Genomic DNA, 25,084 nt, shown 5'->3' with positions numbered 1-25,084 from the left:
CTAATCTACAGATTTAAAGTCAGTTGAGGAAATTAGATATACTCAAAGGAAAAGATTAGCAAAAAATGGAATATGAAAACCATTATACCCACATATAATTAAGCACCAAAATAACTGAAGAAAACTAAATCTCTAGGGATAGCAAAAGGCAAGTCTCTACAAAAAAGAATGGGTGGCTTATGAGAAGCAGATCAGCTTTAAAGTTGTGCTAGGAAGCAAGACATCCTAGCTGTGGGAGTAAAGAAACATAGGGAAGCAAAATATTCTCTCATTTTTCTCTGAAAGGGAGAAAACATATTGGTACAGTTACAAGTAGTGAATTAACCGTTTGCCAGAAAGAGCAAAGGTATAAAGAAAAAATGAAATTACGTCTTTATGGAAGCCTTGACCACCAAATAAGAATCATGGTAATTACCAACTAAGCAGGAAAGAAACAATAAGAGACAAATTCAAAGACGGCAGGTTTAAATCATGACAGTGGCCAGGAAATCCGAGAACCAGTAATGGACACTTGACTTAAAAGTGTCATACTCAAAAGGTAACTGAAACCAAGCCTTGTCCTCTGAAGCACAAGCCAAGATTGCCGATACAAGTAAGAGGAAAGCCTTTTTCATCATCAATTCACAACATCAATTCAGCTTTTTCATAACAAAAAAAAGAGTAAACTACAACTGAAGAAAATGTTTTTGGAAAATTACCAGCCACCAAAATTATTTCAAGCTTTGGGAAATTAGGTCTGCAATCTTTCCAGTAATTCTGCTGGCAACCTAAAAGCATCTGAAGCAATGGTCTCATAATTTTTGCTTAAATGTCAGGTGATCAGAATTATTTTAAAATAAATCTAGCATTGCTTTAGATTTTTGTTTTGTTTTTTTTCTTAACTGAAATTTTAGGAAATAACTTAGTTTTTTATATACTCACCTCAGCATATGCCTCCATGTCCTCTAAAAACTGACCAAGAAGAGTGGTAGAAAATGCAAGGTCAGCTACCCAGAATGGCTCCAAACTCTGCAACCACCCTAGGAAGCACGTAAAAAATTTTGAAAGAGTAGGAAAAAAATCTAGGTCCAAATAAAAGAGACTTTTAAAAGACTTTCAAGTTGCTCACTCTTGAAACAAGCCCTATATCATAAAATTAGCACTATAAACTGTTTTTTGTTTTTTTGCTGTGCCGCATGACTTATGGGATCTTAGTTTCCACACCAAGGATCAAACCACTCTCCCATCCCTCTTTGCCCCATGGAAGTGCAGAGTTCTAACCATTGGACACCAGGGAAATTCCCATGAACTATTAAATATACTAATGATTAACAGCTACCTCTTTTAATGCTGCAGAAATAAAAATGCTACAGAAATTAAAATCTAATCTGTCCTTTTTTTTTTTTTTAAGTAGATTTAATATCCATAGTATCACTACACACATGGCTGAGACTATACTGCCCCAATCTAAGACCACACTGGTTTTCTCCTCCAGGGCCACACTTGGCCACTGAAAGTGTACCTTCATCTCCGAGGGAGAAATGGGACCACTCGCCAGTGGAACTGAGAGAACTATTCTTACCTGTGTATCTTAACTTCAGAACTTTATTGTACCAAACAAGCTATGAAAAACTACAGCACCTGGAACAAGTTCAAGTGAGTCCTACTAGTCATTCATTTAACTGGAAAAAAAAGGTGGCTTTTTCCCACAATTTATGACAATCATCCAAATTAATCCATTTGTTTGACTGTTTAATCACTAGAAAAACAAAAAAAATCATAAATATCCAGGATGTTCCTTCCATTCTACCCTTCAGAGTACTGCTACTATGGTTATCTTCCAACCAACACATGCAACAAATGACTTGAGACAAGTCATAGGTACAACACTACAATCTGCATTTACTCTCCCTACTTACTACAAAAGTACACACTTTTCCTTTGAAAAGATAAAGGTAGCTAACAAGTAATCTTCACCAAAATATTCTCTGAAGTAATTGTGTTTCTTCTATTATCAAAAGAACTAGTATTAACAGCTGGTCTTTGAGGAACCAACACTCCTTCCCACAATATTTAAATAACTGGTATATCCTGAATGACTCACCAGACACCTGTTGTGTAAGTGAAGGCTTCTGAGTATGATCTATATGCCATCCAACTAATATATCAACTGTATCCTGGATGGAGACAAAGAAAAGGGGACTAATCATTTTAAGGTCTTATTGCTATTCCACCTGTGGACCATATAAGAGTAGGAGATTCTAGAACATCTTATGTCCTACCTACTTGAGATCATACTAACTTAAGAGGGGGGTGAGAGGGACAGGGCAGGAGAATAACGGACCTTTGTTAGTGACATTGATGAAATATTTAAGTATCTTAAGGCACTAGTGTTGGCAAGTACAGATGGTATTTTTTATAAAACTGCATTACTGTATCATTCAATCCTGGCCCTTAAAACTGACTATACTCAAAGGAGCAGAAACTCTGTTTTCTATCTAATTTCTCAATTCCTCATGTACGCAGCCAATCCCTCACCCCATCGTATGAAAAGAGGGAGTCAGGGAACTCACCCTAAAATTTGTGCTGAAAATATGAGGGTAACATCGAGCTACCAAAAGAATGCACTTAACACACTTGCAAAGTAATTCTGGTGTATCCACATTTTCAAGAATGGACTGCAGGCTGGTCATTACAAGCTGAAAAATAAAAATTACAAACCATGAACATTTAATAAAATAGGGAGAAAACAAGCAAATTAGCTTCATTATTTAATAGTGACATAGCCAAAACTGACTATGACATCAGAGAAAATAAACTCTGTAGTTTTAGTTTCCAAAAAATTTGAAAACATTTCAATCCACTAAGATATTAAAGGCTGAAAACAAATACTGTTTTTCCCTTCTTTAACGTCTGTTAACATATTTCTAAGTAACATGTTTACTCTGTTCCTAAGTGTTTTCTTCAATATTATGGGTGTGATTAAAATTTCAAGAACAAAAACTAAGATGTATGATTTTAAAATTCAGAAGACAGAGCAAATGTTGTACAGTTTATACTTAAAGATATAAACACTTGCTTCAAACTGGAATGATTTAGAGAAGATTAGCATGGCTCCAACACAAGAATGACATATTATGTTACCACTATTACATGTGCATATATATATTAAATAAACATATGGCATACTACTTATAGAATATTTTGCAGCTGAATTTTTTGTTAAAACCCATTCTTTCCCCTAAACGAAGGCTCTTCTCTATAAAAGAATTAAGTTATAAATATAGAAAAAATGCTAGAATGAGAAAAACCACCATTTTGCAACAGCTAGTACTGTAACCTATACAATGCACAGCATATGAATGAATGCTAAAATCAAGTGAAATATTATGAAAAACAGGATATTCAGAAGGTCTCATGGTATTATGTACAGATTACTGACTAATTACAAAGGGAGAAAAACAAGCCTTCACAAAGGAAAAATCTGGTTGGTCTTCACCTTAACTAAGCAATGAAACTCTTCATCTAAGAGGTATGTGAATCTCAAGTTATGTACCTGCTAGCGTGACACAAAGCTAAGTGTGAACCCATGAAGTATTCATGACCAAACTGTTTGAACTGAATCTAACCAGCAAGGAATAATCAGACAAGCCCAAGATGTAGAACATTCTACAAAAGAAGGGGGACAAAAAAAGTGCAGCAAATTGTTACGCTTAAGAAAGATTAAAGAGGCACACCACCATCTTCAAGAGATTAAAGATTCATCAAAAACATGAATCTTGATGGAATCCTGAGTAAGACAAAAGACATCTCAGTGGCAACAGCACGATTTGAACATGGATTTTATTATGCAACAGAACTAATTTTCTTAACTATGATTATAATATTGTTGTTATATAGAAGATTAGCCTTAATCTCTGGAGATGTATATGTATGCTCAAGTATCACAGGGTAAACCATCATGATGTAATTTATTTTCAAATGCTTTAATAAAAAATCATGTCTGTGTCTGCATGTGTGTAAAAACAGAACTGGAGCAAAATATTAATAAGTGACAAATCTAGGTAAAAGATACATGGGTGTTTACTGTACTAGCCAATGTGTTTACCTGTGGATTGAAAATTTTTCAAAATAAATAACCGGGGAAGCATCCACTATATAAACTATATGCAGAATAAGTCAAATTTGGTGTTACGCTGGTCAGTTACAAATAATTTTCTAAATCTTTTCCCAAATTCTTTTCATAACCTCTACAATTAAGGGAAAATAAAAATTTTAAGACAGAATAGATTTCTCACTTTTTTTTTTTTCTTACTAATTGGACAAAATAAAACACAAAATCAACTTTTTAGGAAAAGTAAAAATAAAGATATCAAATATTCCAAAACCATCAAATTCTAAATTTTTAAACAACAAAAACTGAATTATTTATAATTTGGCTCTAAATTAAATTGGGAATTATCTTTTAATAATTCAGATATACTATTATTTTATATAACTTGGAATAATAATTTTTAACATATTATCAAACCTAAAAAAAACCCAAAGTAAGTTGTGATGTTTAATTTTTATCTCCCTCAAAAAATGTGAAGCCCCCTTTGACCTGGCTTTCCTCATGCAGCTCCAATGTCTAAATCTGTAAATGATTCTAGTACTAGGCAAATTCAAAAGAAAGCTTCTAAAAAGTGAAGACATAAAATTTTAAGTAACTTATTTTAAATCTACCTATAAAGTGTATTCTTTATATTCTTTACTCACATTCAGAAAGAGGCATTTTATTTACATTACATGTACTATCAGTAGATAACCCCTACCCTAAGATTCCTTTCTTCAAGCACTCCACCAAAGATGTGTTACAGACACCGTTCTTCCCAAGCGCATCATCACTCCCCATCCTCCATATTCTTACCTGCATTACAGATGAAAAGGCTTTCTTTTCTCCTACAGTCTCTAGTGCTTTGTAGGTGGCACATAAGTAGAGGAGTTTAACTTCATCTTTTGCAGATGAGCTAAATTTGCTAAAAATCCATTTGAAGATCTTCTCAGCCTCATAGCTCAGAGATGCACAAAGAAGGCCAAGACAACAAGCTCCCTCCTGTCTCAACTCCTGAAGCAATTTGCTACTGTTTATTTTAATGCAAACAAAACAAAACAAACAAAATACACAAGAGGCTTAAGCTTTCAAAGATGACAAGAATAACATATCTTACAACAGAATGTGTTAAATGATTTAATTTTTATTCAGACTACACAAAAGGTTTAAGTTTTATCCATTCTAAGTATTCTATCTTCTCTCTCCTATGGTACCTTTGTTAAAACTTTAAATTTTCTTTTATTTTAGAATCGATTATTTACAAATAGTAAAGAAAGGTTTAAATATACTAAAATTCAGACTTTGAATTCGATCTCAAACTATACTAACTGATCCATAGAAAAAGGCAGCAACAAATGATCAGACAAAGTGAAGTCGCTCAGTAGTGTCCGACTCTTTGCGACCCCATGGACGGTAGCCTACCAGGCTCCTCCGTCCATGGGATTTTCCAGGCAAGAATACTGGAGTGGGTTGCCATTTCCTTCTCCAGGGGATCTTCCCAATCCAGGGATTGAACCCAGGTCTACCACATTGCAGGCAGAGGCTTTAACCTCTGAGCCACCAGGGAAGCCCTAATATTCAGTATCTGAGGACTATAAAATAGGGAACAGTAATAGTTAAATATAATAAACTTAGAAGATTAACACTGATTTAAGTATTATATTAATCAGTAACTATACAAAATAAAACCATCCAAAAGCAATAAGATTCATGACATACTGAGATGAGTTTTGGATGCTTTCTAACACTGCAAGTCTTTGGGAATCACCATATGAAGAAATGACTGCACACCTCTGGGGAACCCCAGCAGCCCTGGAGACTAGATGGCTTTAATCCACTGTTGCCCAAAGGACACACCCTTTCACCTCTACTCTCTAAGCAGTTTCAAAATGCTCTAGTTTACAAAAGTTAACTGGATGCATTCATGCTTGCATTCAGAGTTTATGTCATTCTACAAGTCAGTGCTCAATTATTTAGTCATGTTGACAAATTTAAAAAAAAGAATGGCTTTCCCTTTCAAGTGGGTTCCATTTGTGTGTGTGTGTGCTCATTTGCTAAGTCCTGTCTGACTCTTTGCACCCCCACAGACTGTAACCTACCTGGATTCTATTTCAGTGGTAATTAAGGTTTAAATACTTTAACACAAAAAAAGATGGCAAGAGAACCCAGTGAAACATTAAAAATGTTATAAATGAAGTCAATACGTTTATCTTCCTGTATACTTTTTAAATTTCTCTTACTTACCTTTCATTAAGCACATCATGTACAGCAGCCAAGATATTATCCAACTGCTTAACTAGCACCTTAAAAAAAATTTAATAAAAACTTCAGATTTCTATACTTTTAAGAATAACATTATGTACTTTTTCTTACTTCTGGTTCCCTCCAAATTGTAACTGGACCACACCTTACTTTTCTTATTATTCCCAGGTCCCAATTATATCAGGAGGGTCATAAGTTTCCTTTCAGATTCTGAAAGAAATTTATCCATAGGAAATATACAGCCATGATCATCAATGGGGGAAAAAACCAACAACTCTTTTATTTACTCTGAAATGCATTTTTAGAACAAAAGGTGAACTGATGGATAGAAGAAGAGGTAGAGACATATATGATAAAGTCATAAAGTGTTACAGTGTTAATGACAGAATTTAGATGCTATGATATTCACTGTAAAATTCTTTCAATTTACTATTTGAAATTTTTCATAATAAAATCAGGCAGGGGGGCCTGGAGGAAACCTGCTTTGAACCAAATGTCATTTGACTCACTACACCATTTTCATTAACTGCCTCCTGTTCTGTATCATGTTTTTAACAGTAGGAGACTTAGTTGTAGGGCAAAGAAATTTGCAACTGCTCCTGTACTTTATTCTTTTTTTCTGGCCAGGCCAAGTAGCTTGCAGAATCTCAGTTCCCTAACCAGGGACTAAACTCAGGTCAAGGCAATGAAAGCCCAGAATCCTAACCATTAGGCCACCAGGGAACTCCCTCCTGTACTTTAAAGAGTTTTTCCATTTATTTAGCCCTGGCCAAACTTACCCATGAGCAAATTATGTACCTCCTACTCCAGTTTCACTTATGAAAACAGAGAGATATTCTGTCCCAGAACACAGGATAAAAAAGTTCCAAGGACAACAGAATAAATATGTAAAAGGTCAAAAATACTTTATCACAGAAGGAACCAACAAGGATCCAACATTTGTGGCTAAGTTACACATTAGGGGCATTAAGTTCAAGATGATCATAATATAGGCCAAATAATCTGGAATTCCCTATTATTTTTCCTTAGAAGCAAACCTTTTCCCTTCTTAAACTACTTCAGATAACGTTATCTAGTGTACTAAGGATATGTAAAACTGATCAATATTTCCAAACATACTATACTGACCAGCTTATTTTCTGGTTGCTGAATAAATTCTTTCAACTGCTTAACAGTAGCCAGTCTTCGGTCTCTGTCATCTTCCCGGGTGATCCTCCGAAGAAGATTCGACAGTCGAGACTCATCAGAATAAGACATCGATCGCTCTGTGAACATCAACATTGAGGATGAATCAGCACAGAAACTTAATAGCCCAAATATTTTAAAGTATATTAATAATCACAGTACACCAGACAATTGAAACAAAGCTCAATGAATGTTAAGTCGTATAACATTTTTTTTTATAACTATTTATTTTTGGCTGTGCTGGGTCTTTGCTGCCACAGGGGCTTTTTCTCTAGTTTCAGAGAGCAGAGGTAACTCTCGAGCTGTGGTGTGTGGGCTTCTCGTTACAGTGGCCTCTCGGTGTAGAGCTTGGGCTAGGGGCACAAGTTTCAGTCGCTGTGGCATGTGGGCTCCACGTGGGCTCAGTACTTGCGGCTCCCAGGCTCTAGAGCACAGGCTCAGCAGTTGTGGCACAAGGGCTTAGTTGCTCCGCAGCACATGCAATCTTCCCAGACCAAGGATCAAACCCATGTCTCCTGCACTGGCAGGTGGATTCTTTACCACTAGGCCCAGCCGTAACATTTCTGTTCATCACTGTAAACCCAGCCCCAGCAGACTGCCAGGCACACAGCAGACCCCCCAAAAAGATAAACCTACACAGACACCTCATTCCAGAGAACCAACTGACAGAGAAAAAAGAAAGGCTTAGAAATTATTCTCTTTAGATCTGTTCCAAACTGTTTTCAACATCCAGGTAAAGAGCACAGGTAAGAAACTTCAACAGGTTTAGAGATAAAGTCACTATCAGCCAGAAAGAGATTACATGCTTCTCTTTCTCACCTAAGTCTCCCATTGGAAGGGAGCCTCTTGTTACATCATCAGTTGCCTAGGACAAAGGTTTGGTGAACTTCAATCACACATTCAGTTCAACAAAAATTACCACCTATCATGTGCAAGGCATGCCGCCACAAGGAAAGTGGCAAATCAAAACTTTTCTTCCCTTTTTTAATGACAAGAACAAGCAGGAATGCTCAAACAATGTTGAACACTACTAACCAAGATGGCTTTAAATAAAGTGTTAAATTTTTCTTTTTAAATTTTCAACTGTGCAATTCATCGTAATTAATGAATGTACATTAACACAAACCACATTAAACAGTCTGACAGTTCCATTTCTAAGGAATGAAAGGAAAAATGATAATAAAGAAATTGTAACATCTGAGAGAAGGAAGAAGATTTTTTAAAAAGCCTTAGCCTATAGAGTCAGCAAGGATGACTGCTAAAATGTCTTTAGGTTACTAGTCAAGAAATCTAGGCTGTATTTACAATGCTGCCACTAGCAAACTGTACAACTCTGAGCCTGCGAGGGGGAGCTAGACTAAATTAACTTTAGAGTCACTTCTTAACTCTACCATACCTAACTCTTAAGACTTTAAATACCATTGTAATTAGCCTCCAATTAAAATAAATAAATTTAAATTTAAAAAATTTGAACAATGAAAAAAAAAAAGACTTCAAATACTTTTAAGAGATAATTTCAGCCTATGACTTAGTCATCCCACTTTAGAAAAATTTATCTAAAAGAAATCACTTTTTTTTAAAGCTGCATGCAAAATAAAAAAGCTCTATACAAAAATGTTCACCAAGATACACAACATACACACACACTCCCCTCACTGGGAAAAAATGGTTATAAAGTAAAGGTCCAAACAGTAATTATATCCAACAAAGAGTATAAATCAGAAATCTTGACTTCTTAATCAGCTTTACCAAGAAAATAAATTTCTCTTTCAGAAAAAAGACCATTACCTCTAATCCTATGAATGTTCAAGACACTTTACCCATTCAATGAGGCTTGTGTTTTAAAGCACGAAGCAGTAACTGTGTGCTTAACTTTAGAAAAGGGCCCAGTCCCTTTACTAGAGTCAAACAGAACTCTAGAACTCTAGGGGCCTACCCTCACCCTAGAGTTGAAGGACTTGCTGCAGAAGAGTCTATTATACACTACATGTTCAATATCTACTGTAACCAGGAAAATCCTTTCTTAAAAATCTTATCCAGTCTCCTAATTTTAAGAGAATTATTTTTAAAAGTATTAAAAACCTTTCTGGTAGGAATTTATGTTAGGGAACAGTTGAGAGGAAAAAGAATGCAAACAATTATCACCAACACATATTTCTCAACTCAGTAAGCTGACCAAGTCACAGATGCGCAAGGCACTGGCAGGAAACGAGGCATTTAGGAGATGTCTCAGGGGAGGCATGTGCGATGGTCCCAGGTCACCCAGTCTTACCCTGTGATTTCCTCATGTCTTTGATGGCTAACGCACGACTGCCATGCTGAATACTGGTAAACTCAGGGCTGGTCACATTGTTAACCCTCAGCTCTTGCCCCAACGACTTCCGACCATAAGTATTTTCCCCAGATCCTCCATTGACACTGTAGCCACCTAAAAATAGCAACATTTACATTATTTCAATGGGCTCTTTGTTTCACTCCATCAATTCCTGATAGTTCAGGTCCTTCTGACTCAATCTGCAGCTCAACCAGCCTTTGCTTCTACTCTTTCTCTGTGATGCATGCCTTGATTTCATTTTGTTATCTTCAGTGGAAGATCAGATTTTGCACTTGAAAACTTTTTAGAAGTCCAGAGGAGAGACAGTAGTCAGGAAAGACTTTAGCCTCAGTGATAATACTGTATTTTGGGGGCAAGAAAATTGCACTTATGTATTTTACTGCATGTGTAAAAAGTATATTTAAATTTATAATTAAGGGGTAAACTTTCAAAAAAATGTTTCAAGAACAGCACTGTATTTAGTAACTATAAACATATTAGAAGAAAAGAAGGGGAGAGAGGGAAAGAAAGGGAAGGAGGAGGAAAAGGAGAAATAGGTACGTTAAAACACACACACACACACAAAAGCATGCCTCTGGCAATAAGGAAACATATAATATATACCCTTTTCGTCATTCTGTATGTCAGCATGGATTCTGGTATCATCATGCCTTTGCCGAGACACCACAGCTGAATTTGAAGGCTGCAGTCCATAAGAGGAAGACCCACCCCTATCTCTGGATGAAGAGTATTTTAAATTATCTGGGTCGGCTGATGCACTATCAGTTCTGCAAAGAGAGAAGGGTATAAAGTTACAACTTTAAAAAAACATTTTGATAACGCAAATCGACAATCTTTCTTCTATACAAGCCTCTATCTTCTCATTGCTATTATACAAAAGCACTCCAACATCTAATAAGAAGCCTTTCAACCAGGAAGAGATGGAAAAATGGGTGAAACACCAGCTTTTCAGTCCCTTCTACTATCTAAAGATTCATTCAGAAATATGAATAACTTCCAGGAATAGGGTGGCCAACTCAACACCTAAACTGGTTTTAGCACTGAGAGTTCCATGTCCTGTGAACCCCCTTAGTCCCAGGAAAACTGAGGTAGCTGGTCACCATGGTGGTCCAGCGTTCTTTTCATGTAACTTGATAAAAGGAATAGTTGTTTCTAAATCGCCTTCTCTCATAAGAAGGTTAACCAGTGGAAAGTTAGTCTTCTCAGTCATAAAAATAAAAAACACTAGCAACATATCAGGCAGGAGCAAAGTGTTACCAAATTATTTTTAAACTACTAATGGCAATGTGGCACTCTGTCTCTCTCACCTAAATTAGTAACTTGATTATTTGGTGGCAAAATAGATTACAGCACGAAATCTGAAAGCATGCTCAGTAGGGTATTAGCAAAGAACACAGCTGAAAAATAAGATTATTTTAATGTATGGTAATACTGAGGACTTCATTATTAATAGATATTCTTTATATAAGCAATATCTATTAATAATAAAGACTGATTTTATCTATTATTTTATCTATTTTATCTAATTTTATATAATATATATAATATCTATTTTATCTAATATTTTATCTATTAAAATTATAAAAAGTGAGGAAAATAAAAGCAAGGTATCCAAGGAATCCAATAAAGTTGAAGGTTGCAGTCCATAATCTATTTAAAATTCAAATGCTACCTAGAATAATCCCAGGTATCTGGGTATTAATAAACAAGTGGCACAGTTCCAAGGTAAAATCAGTATGCTTATCTAAGGATCATCTCTATGCCACAATGGCCCTATCAGTAAAATAGGAAGCTAAACTCTGTAATTTCTCATGAACCTTATTCTTTCTTCAATCAACTATCAAGAAATAAGGTATCATGGCAACATATGAAAAATATGAAGAAAAATGCTCCTCTAATACTGATATTTGTTCGGACAGGAACGACCTTCTTGGGGAAAAAATAAATTATTCTTATGGTACTTACTAAAACACTTCTGTACTATAATTTTTTGGTGACATTATCTGAGGACATTGAGGACACTGGCAAGAGCAGAAACTTAGCTGTTTCTCAACCCCATTCCCCTCCCCATGTATAAAAAAGGACCCAGTGTCTGTGTATTTTATCTAGAGTTTATCATCCTTTCCTTGTCCCCACCCACAAGAATACTAAATATGAAAAAGTTGCATAGGCTCATACATCCTGATCTGAACCTACTGCAACCATTGTCACTATAGACTGTAGACAAATAGGTTCAATTAAAATTGGACACCTCCATGGCACACAAGTCTAAATCATTCCTGCTGCTGCTGCTAAGTCACATCAGTTGTGTCCGACTCTGTGCGACCCCATAGACGGCAGCCCGCCAGGCTCTTCCGTCCCTGGGATTCTCCAGGCAAGAACACTGGAGGCTCTGAATCTGAAACTTGATAAAAATTTATAACACTAGCATACTAACTAAACATATAACTAAGGTTCCATAATGCAGTATATTCTTCAAACATTCAGAGTTCACTCAACAAAGCTTAGAACTTCCAACATATGAAAAAATCAAATCTATGGAATTTTTAAAAAATGTATGAGAATATTTTGTAAGTGTAGTAAGTCTACAAGCATTTAAATGCCTTTACCACTAAATGAAGCATAAGAACTCCTTAAAACTTACATAATGACCTGCCCCATGTACCTAAAAGTAGCATACTCAGTGAGCACCTATAATAAACTATAACATACCACTTCTAAAAGGGAATTGAAAAATAAGAGAATCTATAAGCTTTAATGATTTGGGCAGACTTTAAACTTGTCTGTATGTATGGCACCTAACACAACCTAGAAAAGGAAACTCGCAAATGAATAAAACAATTCTGAAACATCAAGATAATTAAAGCCTTATCAATATTTAAATAAATATTAAAATACTCTGGATTTCTAGTGTCCATTATGCTTAATATAGATTACATATACTACTCTTACTATGAAGAGTTAAATATTTGTATCTCTTTCTCGTGACACAGCAGTAAACACAAAGCAATAGAGAATATGGGTTAAAAAAAGATCGAGGCTCAAATCTCAGCTCCAGCACTGGAAAGGTACATGTGACTTTGCACAAGGAAGTTAACTTCCAAGCCTCTGATGTCTGCTGCATAAAATGGGGATAATACCTATAGATTATGTGATGTTTTTATAAGACTTATGAAAGACAACAAGTTCTTAAAGCTAAGTAGCTTACAAGGTACAGTCAAAGTCAATAGGTCCATAATACTAAATATATTCAAGGTTTCCAGTCTAACAGATAAATATAAATCATTAATGAACATATGAATACAATCAAAACAAGTTTTTATACTCAGTATACAATAAACTGATTTTAACTTCTTCATTGAAAAAATTAAGCAATCTACGGCTACCAAGAAAAGAAATCCATTTCTACTTAGGAATCATACAAAACTAAACAAACAAAAAAACAGAACAAATCTCCCAATTTGTTAGAAACAAAATCTCATTAGTATATACACAGAGTATATACACAAATAAACACAGAGACTTTTCTCCCCAGAATTTGAGTTTTCAGAAATATAATGAAAAATTCACTAGAGTAGAACTACTGTCTCAGAAATGTCTAAAAACTCCCTGGTTCCCAGGTTCTTTAAATATAAACCGATCAAACTACTTCTAACCAGAATGCAAGTTATAGATATTCTGAACCCAAAGACAAAAAATGGTTCAGCATTTATATGAAATCTTTCTTTTTGTAAAATCTAGACAGCTTAGTTCTCAAAAAGTCAATATCAGGCAGTTAGCATCAACAGGATCATCCCAGTCCAATAAATAGAAAATTGTTAAGAATGGAAATAAGCACTTAAAATAAGGCAATCAAAGGGAGCTAAAAAGAAAATGCAGATTGATCTCAAAGAGGCAGGCATAAATGTTAAGCTAGTTGTAAGGGCTGAAAAAACTATCATCTGCCAGAATTAGTATCTCAATTTAGTGATAAAAGAAAATGTATTTGTTAAGACTAAGTAACCTAGCTAGGACCCAAAAATACCTCCACAGCCCCTTTAATACTCTAAAAATATTATGGAGAGAGAGGGAAAAAAAAAAAAAAGAAATGCATAAATTCCCCAAAATGATTAAACTGAAGTTAAAGCCTGATGTACATGCCACATGAGAGGTAAGTTTCTAAAGCTCATACCTCAAAAATCGCATACTGTATAATATGGAGCCTTTGTGATGTTTTTGCATCAAGTCAATCTGTAAGACAGTAGTTACAATATTAGTGAGGACACTGGGTTAAAACATTTGTTTTCCAAACATGAAGCAAAGATCATTCATGGGTTAGGTGCTTTTAGTTGCACTGCGGCCTTCTAGGGTTCATATGCTGAAGCAAAAACTGAGATGGAATGCCACTCTCTGCCTTAGAGGACAGAGGCTTGAGGTGGCAGCGAAAAAATTTTTAGAACCAAAGAGAATTTAAATGTTAACTATAACATACAAATCACATGCAAATACAGTTACCACTCATTTTAGTTACCTATTATCAATATACAGAAAATGTAATAAATCAGAGAGATTATTCATTTTCACTGACCCCAGCCCTGAGATCTCACATCAACAAACTACCGAGTGTTAGGGATAGTGTCACCCCTAAATGTGGTTTTATAGTCCAGTTCTTGTAAGCATTATGAAAAGCAACTAAGGTGGGGGGGAATCAGCCTGGAAAGGTGAAGTCAAGGAATTCTCTATCAGAAAATGTCTCCATAAAGCACCCCAAAATGACTTGATGCAAACACCACACCTAGCGGTGCCCCCAGAAGAGCATGATACTGCTTCAGGTAGTTTTTAACCAGGCTTATTAAGGGATTTCACTCGAATGGTGAGATCTAATTTGTAGTGAGGATCAAGTAGGAAATGAGATCTGCACTAAAGCCAATGAGGTGGGAATGCATTAATTCTCTGAAGCAGTGGCACTCAAAGACAGAGAGCATCACTATCACAAAGAAGTTGCAGAATATGCTGTTTTTCATACTAACAGTTCATACCAGTAAAAATTTACCTTTTGAAAATAAATTCAAGGTTATCCCTGTGATGTCTCTTACTCACCTGGATTCAGACATACTTTTAAGAGAAAATATGAAACTATGCATAACTCTGAGACTTGAGTACATCACACTTTCACATGAGAGACAATGCTCTGAAATATGAATCTGTGGCTAAAAAATTAAGTTGGCAGGCTCAGGGACTTCATTATATGAAATGCCACAGGAGAAAATAGTAAGTTCAAATTTAATAAAACAGAATTGAACCACCATACCAAAATTAAAAATTATAAATGAGTTTACCTCAGTTTTACTATAATGAAATATTAACAGTTAATATTTCTTGATGAAACTTCCTTAGGTACTTAATAAGAATTAAGTACTAAATACCAAATTTTAATTACCTATTTATGGGTTCTTTAGTAATCAACTTTTAATATCATTCAAACCTTAGTTTTTGCAGTCTCAAAATACAAAAATATATTTACTGTCGTAAAAGTGTAAAGAATTTCACCTTGCCCAAAGAGAGGCCTGAGCTTACCCCTCAACTGCTGGAAGAAGTCTAAACACTTGGAATATAATGCCTAATAAGAGTGTCCCTGTCCACCTGGAAACTGGGTCACACCAGAAAGTAAAACTATGGGATTTATGGTAAGGCCTTTGAATCACATGGATCAACTCAACCTTTAGTAGGGCTGAAAACCTAAGTTCATGCATGTGAGCAACTGATCATGGACCCCATGAGAACTCTGGACACCAAGGTTGGGCTGGGCTTCCATGTTTGGTAACATTCCATACGTATTATCACAAATCAATACCAGGAAACAGGGAGAAGCTGTGAGTTTGGAAGTAACTGAGACTCTGCCCTATGTACCTTTACCCTTGTTGATTTTAATCTGTATCCTTTAGCCACAATAAACTGCAACCATGAGTACAACAGCTTTCAATGAGACTTTAAGCCCTTCTAGTGAACCATCCAACCCAAGAGTGGTCTAGAGGACCCCCAAACTTGCAACTGCTATCAGAAGTAAGGGTGGTCTTATGGACATATTCCTTCTAACTCTGCACCTATACTTAAAATCACTGAATATACTCTAATGCAAAATTTAAAAGGTTGTAAATTGTGTTTTTATGTAATATCTTTAGCAAAACATAGTTTTCAACTTCAATATAGTTTATATCCCTTCCAAGGAATCTCAAACACCATCTATGTGACAGACCTCTAAACCATATTAACCAAAAAGGACAAAGTAAGTAACTACGTAGGTACTCCATCAGAGTTCAGCCTTTGCTTCATGTGCATCTACACTCTGTCTTCAGTGTAAACGTTGCTGAATACGCCATTCCTATGTAGCCCTCTGCCTGCAACTGAGTCTTCAATGCAGCCCATGACTCCCTGGCTGGGGTTCTGCTTTTCCAAAACAGCTGTCAAACTTTCTGCACCTTTCTCTTTCCCCCAGTACTACCACTGATAAAGATTCCATGAGTGATCTAAAGCAGCACAGCTAATTAGCTAATTAAAGGCAGAGTAAGAATGCAAACTCAGTCCAAGTTCTTCAACACTCCACCACTGCCTGCCAACCTCCTTCCAACAATCCACAAGTTTACCTGGGTCTCACACAGAGCCTTTCTTCCCATCACACTCACACAATGGAACAAGTAAACCTCCTATCTACAGAACCGTCTGGATCCATACATTCCCCTATCTTCTGAGGTATGCCTTGCATCTCCAACTTTCCTACTGCTCATCACATCATCAACAAACACAATCAGGTCTTTCCTCTTCAAAAAAAAAAAAAAAAAAACCCTCAGCTCTCTTTCTCCTTCTAAAGCTAATTGTATAGATAGACTTTTCACAGCCAAACCTCTGGGAAAAAAATTATCATCCTTGCCTTCACTTACTTTTCAACTTGCTGAAACCAGAATCACACCCTGAATGCTCCAAAGGGCTCCACAGAAATGGTTCCTGCCAAAGTAGCAACTGCCACTGGTGGTTACTTGTCCTTCAAATCCCCTAAGTTTTTCAGTTCATCTTGCTCAATACCCCCGAAGACTTGCGTTGCTTTTGACAACTTTCTATTCACATTTTCTCTGTACCACTATAAAAGTTTTTAGTAACTTTAATTCCTGTGACTTACTCTACTTTTCCCAATCCAAGTACCTTCTTTTGAACTTCCTTCTTTCATCAGTTTAGATTTCATGGTCTTTCATTTCAGTAACTCTTCCTTTAACTTCCCTTAATATTTCCCTCACACCAACCTGGCAAAGAAGAAGGCAATGGCACCCCAACCCCAGTACTCTTGCCTGGAAAATCCCATGGACGGAGGAGCCTGGAAGGCTGCAGTCCATGGGGTTGCTGAGGGTCAGACATGACTGAGCGACTTCACTTTCACTTTTCACTTTCATGCATTGGAGAAGGGAATGGCAACCCACTCCAGTGTTCTTGCCTGGAGAATCCCAGGGACCGGGGGGCGGGGCGGGGGGCAGTGCCTAGTGGGCTGCCGTCTGTGGGGTCACACAGAGTCGGACATGACTGAAGTGACTTAGCAGCAACCTGGCAAAATCCTAATCCTGCATAAATCCAATTATCAATTACCCATCATCCATCAGGAAGTACCACATTCCCAGGTTCTTTCAAAGTTCATCTTCCACACGCACTATCTGTTCCCCATTCTCTTCAGATTCCAAACACTCTCCCAAATTCCCTACTCCCTTCTCTCCTTCCTTCTCTAACATTCTCTTTACTTGACCAAGACGAAAAATAAAGATACGATAACACACACACACCCAACTCTAGAATTTTATGGGATCCCATCTATTTCTACCTTCTCGTAACTTTTCAAATAATCTTTCTCCTGTGGACTCAACCTTTTCCACCAAACTGAATCTTCTTTAACATGTAAAATTTTCCAATATCTCCCACTTAAAAATATAAAAACAAATTAAACACACACACACACACACACAAAAACTCCATCAATCCCACATCCCTCCAACCAACCAACCTACCTTTGCTCTTTGCAGTCAAACAGAATTCTCTCTCTTCCCCATATTGTTTCTTTACCTCTATTAGCTCCTCTGTCTACACCAATCCAACTTCTGTTCCATCACTTTTGGCAAAACCAACTAAGACCTCCAGGTTGCTAAAAGCAAGATATATTTCAGGTTGCTCTTTACTCATCCTCTCAAAGCAGGCTTTCACAAGGCTGCTGAGCAGGGCTGATCGGGCTATGGCGTGCACAAAGGTGCCTTACAGAGGAATGAAGTGGGCTGAATGAAAACTTCTTTTTAAAATCCTTACAATAACCTGGGCTCAGATCCTGATAATTCAAAGTAACTAGATTCTTTCTTTCCTTTGGCTTATAGAATGTTATACTATGTAGTTCTTCCTATCTCTCCACTTCTGCTTTTTCAGGCACCTCTGAAGGCTTACTCAGCCTCTTCTACCAAACCACTAAGCCTTGGAGTTTCTCAAAGCTTGACCACAGGCCTTCTATTCATCTCTTCTGCAAACTATGCTGATGGCAATACTTATCACCTGCATGACATCGATTCCCAAATCTAGGCCTCCATCAAAGACGTGCACTCTGAGATCCAGATCTATATACCCAAGTGTTTAACAAAACAAAACAAAAAAGACTTTTAATGTTCTAATGCCGCAAACACAATAACTGGCTCGTTTCTTCCCAGAACTCCCACTTTAATAAATGTGGGCATTTCCAATAAATGGCACTATTTGGTCAGACAGACATATTACGTTGGTACAAAAGAAACTGCAGTCTCACATTGTTGAAATTGGCCATTTGATATTGGAACACATTCTTAAATGTGATTATGTTATACATCATTTTAAAGCACATTTCTCGCTTTATGATTTTTTGCTAATTACTTATTATTAGCTGTTTCAGCTCAGTTCAGTTGTTCAGTCGTTTCTGAGTCTTTGCTACCCCATGGACTGCAGCACACCAGGCTTCCCAATCCATCAACAACTCCCGGAGCTTGCTCAAACTCATGTCCATCTAGTCCGTGATGCCATCCAATCATCTCATCCTCTGTCGTCCCCTTCTCTTCCTGCCTTCAATCCTTCCCAGCATCAGGGTCTTTTCCAATGAGTCAGTACTTCGCATCAGGTGGCCAAAGTTTATACTTTCATCAGGTGGCCAAAGTAGACACAAACTAGCTGTTTATATTTATTTTAGACTAGGGAAATTATGTTAGACAAAAAGCAAATCCAAGTGACTTTCTTATTCGAGTTCAAAATGTGCCACAGAGCAGCGGAGGCATCCCAACATCAACAACACATCTGGCTCAGGAATTGCTAACGAACATACAGTGCAGCAGTGGTTCAAAAAGTTTTGCAAAGGAGACCAGAGCCTTGAAGATGAGGAGTGCCACCAGAAGGTGACAAAGACCCACTGAGAAGATCATCAAAGCTGATCCTCTTAGAACTACACAAGAAGTTGCCAAAGAACTCAACATCAACCATTCTACGGTCATTTAGCATTGGAAGCAAATTGGAAAGGTGAAAAAGCTCAATAAGTGGGTGTCGCATGAGCTGACCAAAAATTTAAAAAAACTGTCATTTTGAAGTGTCATCTTTTATTCTACGCAACAATGAACCATTTCTCAATCGGACTGGGACGTGTGATGCAAAGTGAATTTTATATGACAACCAGCAATGACCAGCTTAGTGGCTGAACCTAGAGACAGCTGCAAAGCACTTTCCAAAGTCAAACATGCACCAAAAAATGTCATGGTCACTGCTTGGTGGTCTGCTGCCAGGATGATCCACTACAGTTTTCTGAATCCCAGCAAAACGATTATATCTGAGAGTATGCTCAGCAAATTGATGAGATGCACCAAATACTGCGATGCCTGCAGCCAGCATCGGTCAAGAGAAAGGATCCACTTCTTCTCCACAACAACATCTGACCGCATGTTGCACAACCAATGCTTCAAAAGTTGAATGAATTAAGCTACGAAGTTTTGCCTCATCCGCCATCTTCACCTAACCTCTCACCAACCAACTACCACTTTCTTCAAGCATCTCAACAACTTTTTGCAGGGAAAATGTTTCCACAACCAGCAGGAAGCAGAAAATGCTTTCCAAGAGTTCATCAAATCCCAAATTTTTACACTACAGGAATAAACAAACTTATGTCTCATTGGCAAAAATGTGTTGATTGCAATGGTTCCTATTTTGGTAAGTAAAGATGTGTTTGAGCCTAGTTATAATGACTTAAAATTCACAGTCTGTAACTGTAATTACATTTACACCTACCTAATAGTATGTTTTCCACCACTAGTTCTCACCTCTATTCCATTTCTCCCCACACTACAACAAAAACAATTCTAATAAAACACAAATGTTTTGTCCTCCCACTGCCATTTTCATCTTATGGACCTTACTTCCCTTTTCAGCTAACTCTCCACACTCTTGTAATCCTTTTACATTCTGTGCCCCATTCATCCCATTCTTTCAGTGCCCCAGTCACCTTGCTAAAGCCTGTCTGCATGGAACAGCCTTCTCCTTGGCCCTCATTAATCTCTCAATGTCCTTTAAGCTTTAGCTTTCCTTTGCAAAGTTTCTGATTCCCCTGAGACTGACTAGGAATCCCTGTTACGTAAGTACTACCCGAAACCTAACAGTTCCTTAACTCTTACCCCACTGGAGAAGCTTATTTAATTGTGTTCTGCCAGGAGACTGTAAAGTCTAGAAGAGCAGGAGCCTGTCAGTGTTGCTTATCACTGTATTCCCATTGCCTAGAGAGCAAAAAATTATTTCCTATGACTGCCTCTTCTCACAATCAAGGTCTTTCTCTTTACTCTAGAGTGCAGTCCCCTAACTTAACCCAACACTAATTTTTCTTCCAGATTCAACCCAGAACCCATACTCCCTCTCCCATATGTTCTATTAAAAATCAACAATGTTTTCTTGGTTATTTTCTACACGAGCACTAATTAAGAGTAATAACTCCAAAAGATGAACTAATTTACAATCTAGAAAGAAAAGAACGGTTAGTTATCAATTCCAATTAGGAATATAAAATATTCTGTGATTTGAGAAAAAAAAATCCTATGATTCAGTACCTTCTTTAAACTCTTACAGCACTCAGAGTACCACACTAGCTTGCACTTTAGTAGTTCTATACTAGCTTCAATTTGTTCACTAGTTTGAGATGTCAGCATTGAAGGCAGATGTACTGTATTATCTAACACCACACACCTTTCATAGGGAAAGGAGAACAGCATGATGCTGCGAGGAGAGTGGAGGGAAACTAGATGACGACCTTGGATCAAAATCCATTATGATTATTTAAGTAAAAACTTTGTCTTGTAATACAAAAAAGAATCCAGTAATAGAAAGGGATGGATTCAGTAATACATTTAAATGAATTCTGAATTTTTTAAATCTACTTAAATGCATATTACAAGTCTCATTTTTGTGCAAAGCATACTATCAAGTGAAAAGACCACTCACAAAACCAGAGAAAATACTTGCAAATCATGTATCTCTTAAGAATCTAGTATATAAAGAACTCCTATAACTAAGCAAGAAAACAATCAAATTTAAAAATGGGCAAAAGACCTGAATAGATACATGTCTCCAAAGACATACATACGGCCAATTAGCACATGAAAAGTTGCTCAACTTCACTGGCAAATGCGTGCTAAATCGCTTCAATTCTGTCCGACTCTGCGACCCTACGGACGGCAGACCACCAGGTTTCTCTGTCCTTGAGCTTTCCCAGGCAAGAACACTGGAGTGGGTTGCCATTTCCTTCTCCAGGGGATCTTCCTGATCCAGGGCTGAAACCAAGCCTCTTATGTCTCCTGCATTAGCAAGTGGGTTCTTTTAACACTAGCGCCACCTGGAGGATAATGCAAATCAAAACCACAGAGAGAAAGCACCCATCAGAAGAGTCAAAAAATTTGTTAATGGTAAATAACTAATGTGAGAGGTGGAAAATTTGGAGCCCTCATACATTACTTATGAGAATGTAAAATGCTAGAAACCACTTCAGAAACAGTTTGGCATTTCCTCAAAAAGTTAAACAGAAATACCACATGATTCAGCAAATCGACTCCAATTGACTCCCAAGTATATGCCCCAAAGAACTGAAAAATGTTCAAACAAAAACTTACACATCAATGTCCACCACAACACTATTTACAGTAGAAAAAGGCAGAAACTCAAATGCATATCAAACAATGAATGGATAAACAAAATGTGTAAATCTATACAATGGAAGATTACTCAGCCATACCTACTACAACATGGATGACCCTTGAAAATGTTATATAAGTCAAAGAGGTCTGACATAAAAGGCTACATATTACATGATTCCATTTATATGACATATCCAGAATAGACAAATCCAAAAAGAAAGTAGATTTGTGCTTGCAAGGGGCTGGGAAGAGGGGAAAATTGGGAGTGATTGCTTAATTGGTACTGGGTTTCAATCTGGGATGACAAGAAGCTCTGGAACTAGATGTTGGTCACGGCTGCACACACTGTGAATGTATTTAATACCACTGAATTGTAAAATGGCAAATTTTATGTGTATTTTACCATAATTTTTTCAAAACTTATTTATAACATTCTTGAAAAGACAAAATTATAGGGCGGGGGGGGAAACCAGTCGTTATCAAGGACTAGGAGAACTTGACTACAAAAGGGAACAAGGAAACTTGGGGGTGTGGGGTGGAGGGGATGATGGAACTATTGATAGCTTGACTGAGGTGGTCATTTTTTTTTTCTTTACAGTATTTTCTTTACATATTTCTTTACAGTAAAGATATAAAAATAAGTAAAAGACCATCAGGCTTCCCAGGTGGCACAGTGGTAAAGAATCCACCTGCCAATGCAGGAGATGAAAGAGATGTGGGTTTCATCCCTGGGTTAGGAAGATCCCCTGGAGGAGGAAATGGTAACCCACTCTACTATCCTTGACTGGAAAATTCCATGGACAGAGGAGCCTGGTAGGCTCCAGTCCATGGGATCACACAAAGTCGGACGCAACTGAGCACACAAAAGGCCACTGATTTTTAATAATTTGATATTTCATGTTTTACATTGCCTACCAAATTTAGCAGTCATTTTCAATGCAAAAGCAAAAATGTAACACTGGATACTCTCCAGTGAAATCAAAGACTGTTAGTGTCTAAATTTACCAAACAGTAAAGAATTTACCAGATTCTTTACCACTGTGTCACCTGGAAAGCCCGATGGTCTTTTACTTATTTTTATACCTTTACTGTAAAGAAATACACTATTTCCTTTATGTTTGACTTACTGAGATATAATTTACATGCCCTAGAGTTCTTTTGAGTTTTGAGGAATGCAGATAGTACTTAGCACTAACTAAACTTCTCTTAGTGTCTAAACTTTAAGCTTGGGAAGGATTAACCTAGGCAGGGTACAGAAAGAAACCTACTCATATTGCCTACTCATTTTCAAAAAATTTTAAAGAGTCAAAGCACTCAGTTCAGTCGCTCAGTCGTGTCCAACTCTTTGTGACCCCATGGACTGCAGTGTGCCAGGCTTCCCTGTCCATCACCAACTCCCAGAGCTTGCTCAAATTTATCTCCATCAAGTCGGTGATGCCATCCAACCATCTCATCCCCTGACGTTCCCTTCTCCTCCTCCCTTCAATCTTTCCCAGCACCAGGGTCTTTTCCAATGAGTCAGTTCTCATCAGGTGGCCAAAGTACTGGAGTTTCAGCTTCACCATCAGTCCTTCCAATGAATACTCAGGACTGATTTCCTTTAGGATTGATTGGTTTGATCTCCTTGCAGTCCAAGAGACTCTCAAGAGTCTTCTCCAACACCACAGTTCAAAAGCATCGATTTTTGACACAAGCGTCAAAGCACTATGGTGAGCAAAATCATAAAAAGCACTGCTTGAGAGAGAGGCAGGCAATCCACTTCTGATACATTTTATGTATATTAAGTATTATGTACTTCATCTGGCATAAATTCATATCTTACTAGGCATTAAGAATACTGATAGCTATAAAATCTGGTATGCTTTCAATCTTCTATACAAATATGAAATCAATTCTCAGTATTTAACAAAAACATTTTGTTAATGCTAAATAATTGTTCACCTGAAGGCTCCCAAATCTAAAGCACATGAATTTGACTTACTCTCAAGTTTATTTTTAACACAAGTTGGTTTACAGCCTTAAATAAAACCCTGCCTCAGCTACCATTTTTGCATTGCTTATCTTCCTCTTTTGTCAGCAAGTCCTGGAAGTACTTTAGAAACATCCCATTCAGCCTGGGAAATTGCCAAGATTGAAAGGAAATCTCTTACTCTATGACCTCCCTAGTAGAATAGGAAAAAAAGACTGAAAGTCTACAAAGAAACATGTCCCACCCCCTCATCCCCACCCAAACTCTTCAACTAAATGCCAAACATAGAGATCAGAGATCAGTCACTCAGTCGTGTCCGACTCTTTGCAACCCCATGAATCGCAGCACGCCAGGCCTCCCTGTCCATCACCAACTCCTAGAGTTCACTCAGACTCATGTCCATCGAGTCAGTGATGCCATCCAGCCATCTCATCCTCTACCCCTGAGGATAGAGAAGATTAAGGAGAAGGAAATGGCAGCCCACTCCAGCATTCTTGCCTGGAGAATTCCTATGGACAGAGGAGCCTGGCAGGCTACAGTCCATGGGGTCGCAAGAGTCGGACATGACTAAGCGACTACACCACCACCAAGAGATAAACACTAAAGGAATCCTAAAAGGAAAAGTCTTGAAACCAGATTGGGACTCTAATCCATGAAAAGGCAGAGTGTTTTATAAGAAATGTGTGAAACCATCTTTAAAAAGTCCTGAAAACTGATGTTGGGCGAGGGGTGAGCAAAGTATAAACAAATCATCACTTTTTTTTTTTTTACAGGTCAAGAAAAATGATGTGGTTGTCAAAAATCACTCATAACACATTAAGAAAACATAGTTCAGTTCAGTCGCTCAGTTGTATCCAACTCTTTGCAACCCCATGGACTGCAGCACACCAGGCTTCCCTGTCCATCACCAACTTCCAGAGTTTACTCAAACTCCTGTCCATTGAGTCAGTGATGCCATCCAACCACCTCATCCTCTGTTGTCCCCTTCTCCTCCTGCCTTCAATCTTTCCCAGCACCAGGGTCTTTTCCAATGAGTCAGTTCTTCACATGAGGTGGCCAAAGTATTGGAGTTTCAG

General features: G+C 37.4%; 1 protein-coding gene and 1 non-coding gene across 3 annotated transcripts in view; one reads left to right on the top strand and one right to left on the bottom strand.

Annotated features, from left to right (window-relative positions):
- SMG1 (SMG1, nonsense mediated mRNA decay associated PI3K related kinase) overlaps positions 1-25,084 on the bottom strand; it is a 99,342-nt gene that overhangs the window by 61,689 nt on the left and 12,569 nt on the right. Inside the window, exons 2-10 of one of the 2 annotated variants that reach the window (XM_027527243.1) lie at positions 14,026-14,084; positions 10,458-10,621; positions 9,792-9,947; positions 7,463-7,599; positions 6,317-6,375; positions 4,889-5,102; positions 2,553-2,678; positions 2,084-2,156; positions 922-1,019 (exon numbers count right to left, since the gene is read on the bottom strand). In XM_027527243.1, the coding sequence (XP_027383044.1) occupies positions 922-1,019; positions 2,084-2,156; positions 2,553-2,678; positions 4,889-5,102; positions 6,317-6,375; positions 7,463-7,599; positions 9,792-9,947; positions 10,458-10,621; positions 14,026-14,075 (1,077 nt within the window). In that variant the 5' untranslated portion in view covers positions 14,076-14,084. The remainder of the gene's footprint in view (positions 1-921; positions 1,020-2,083; positions 2,157-2,552; positions 2,679-4,888; positions 5,103-6,316; positions 6,376-7,462; positions 7,600-9,791; positions 9,948-10,457; positions 10,622-14,025; positions 14,085-25,084) is intronic. The other variant, XM_027527242.1, reaches the window with a different exon arrangement.
- On the top strand, positions 3,031-3,140 carry LOC113884047. Its single transcript, XR_003508798.1, has one exon. It is a non-coding gene; the product is annotated as a U6 spliceosomal RNA (small nuclear RNA).

This window comes from Bos indicus x Bos taurus, chromosome 25 (genome assembly GCF_003369695.1).
Source record: "Bos indicus x Bos taurus breed Angus x Brahman F1 hybrid chromosome 25, Bos_hybrid_MaternalHap_v2.0, whole genome shotgun sequence".
NCBI lineage: Eukaryota > Metazoa > Chordata > Mammalia > Artiodactyla > Bovidae > Bos > Bos indicus x Bos taurus.
The sequence above is the reverse complement of the archived record's forward strand: the minus strand, read 5'-3'. Positions and strand labels throughout refer to the sequence as shown.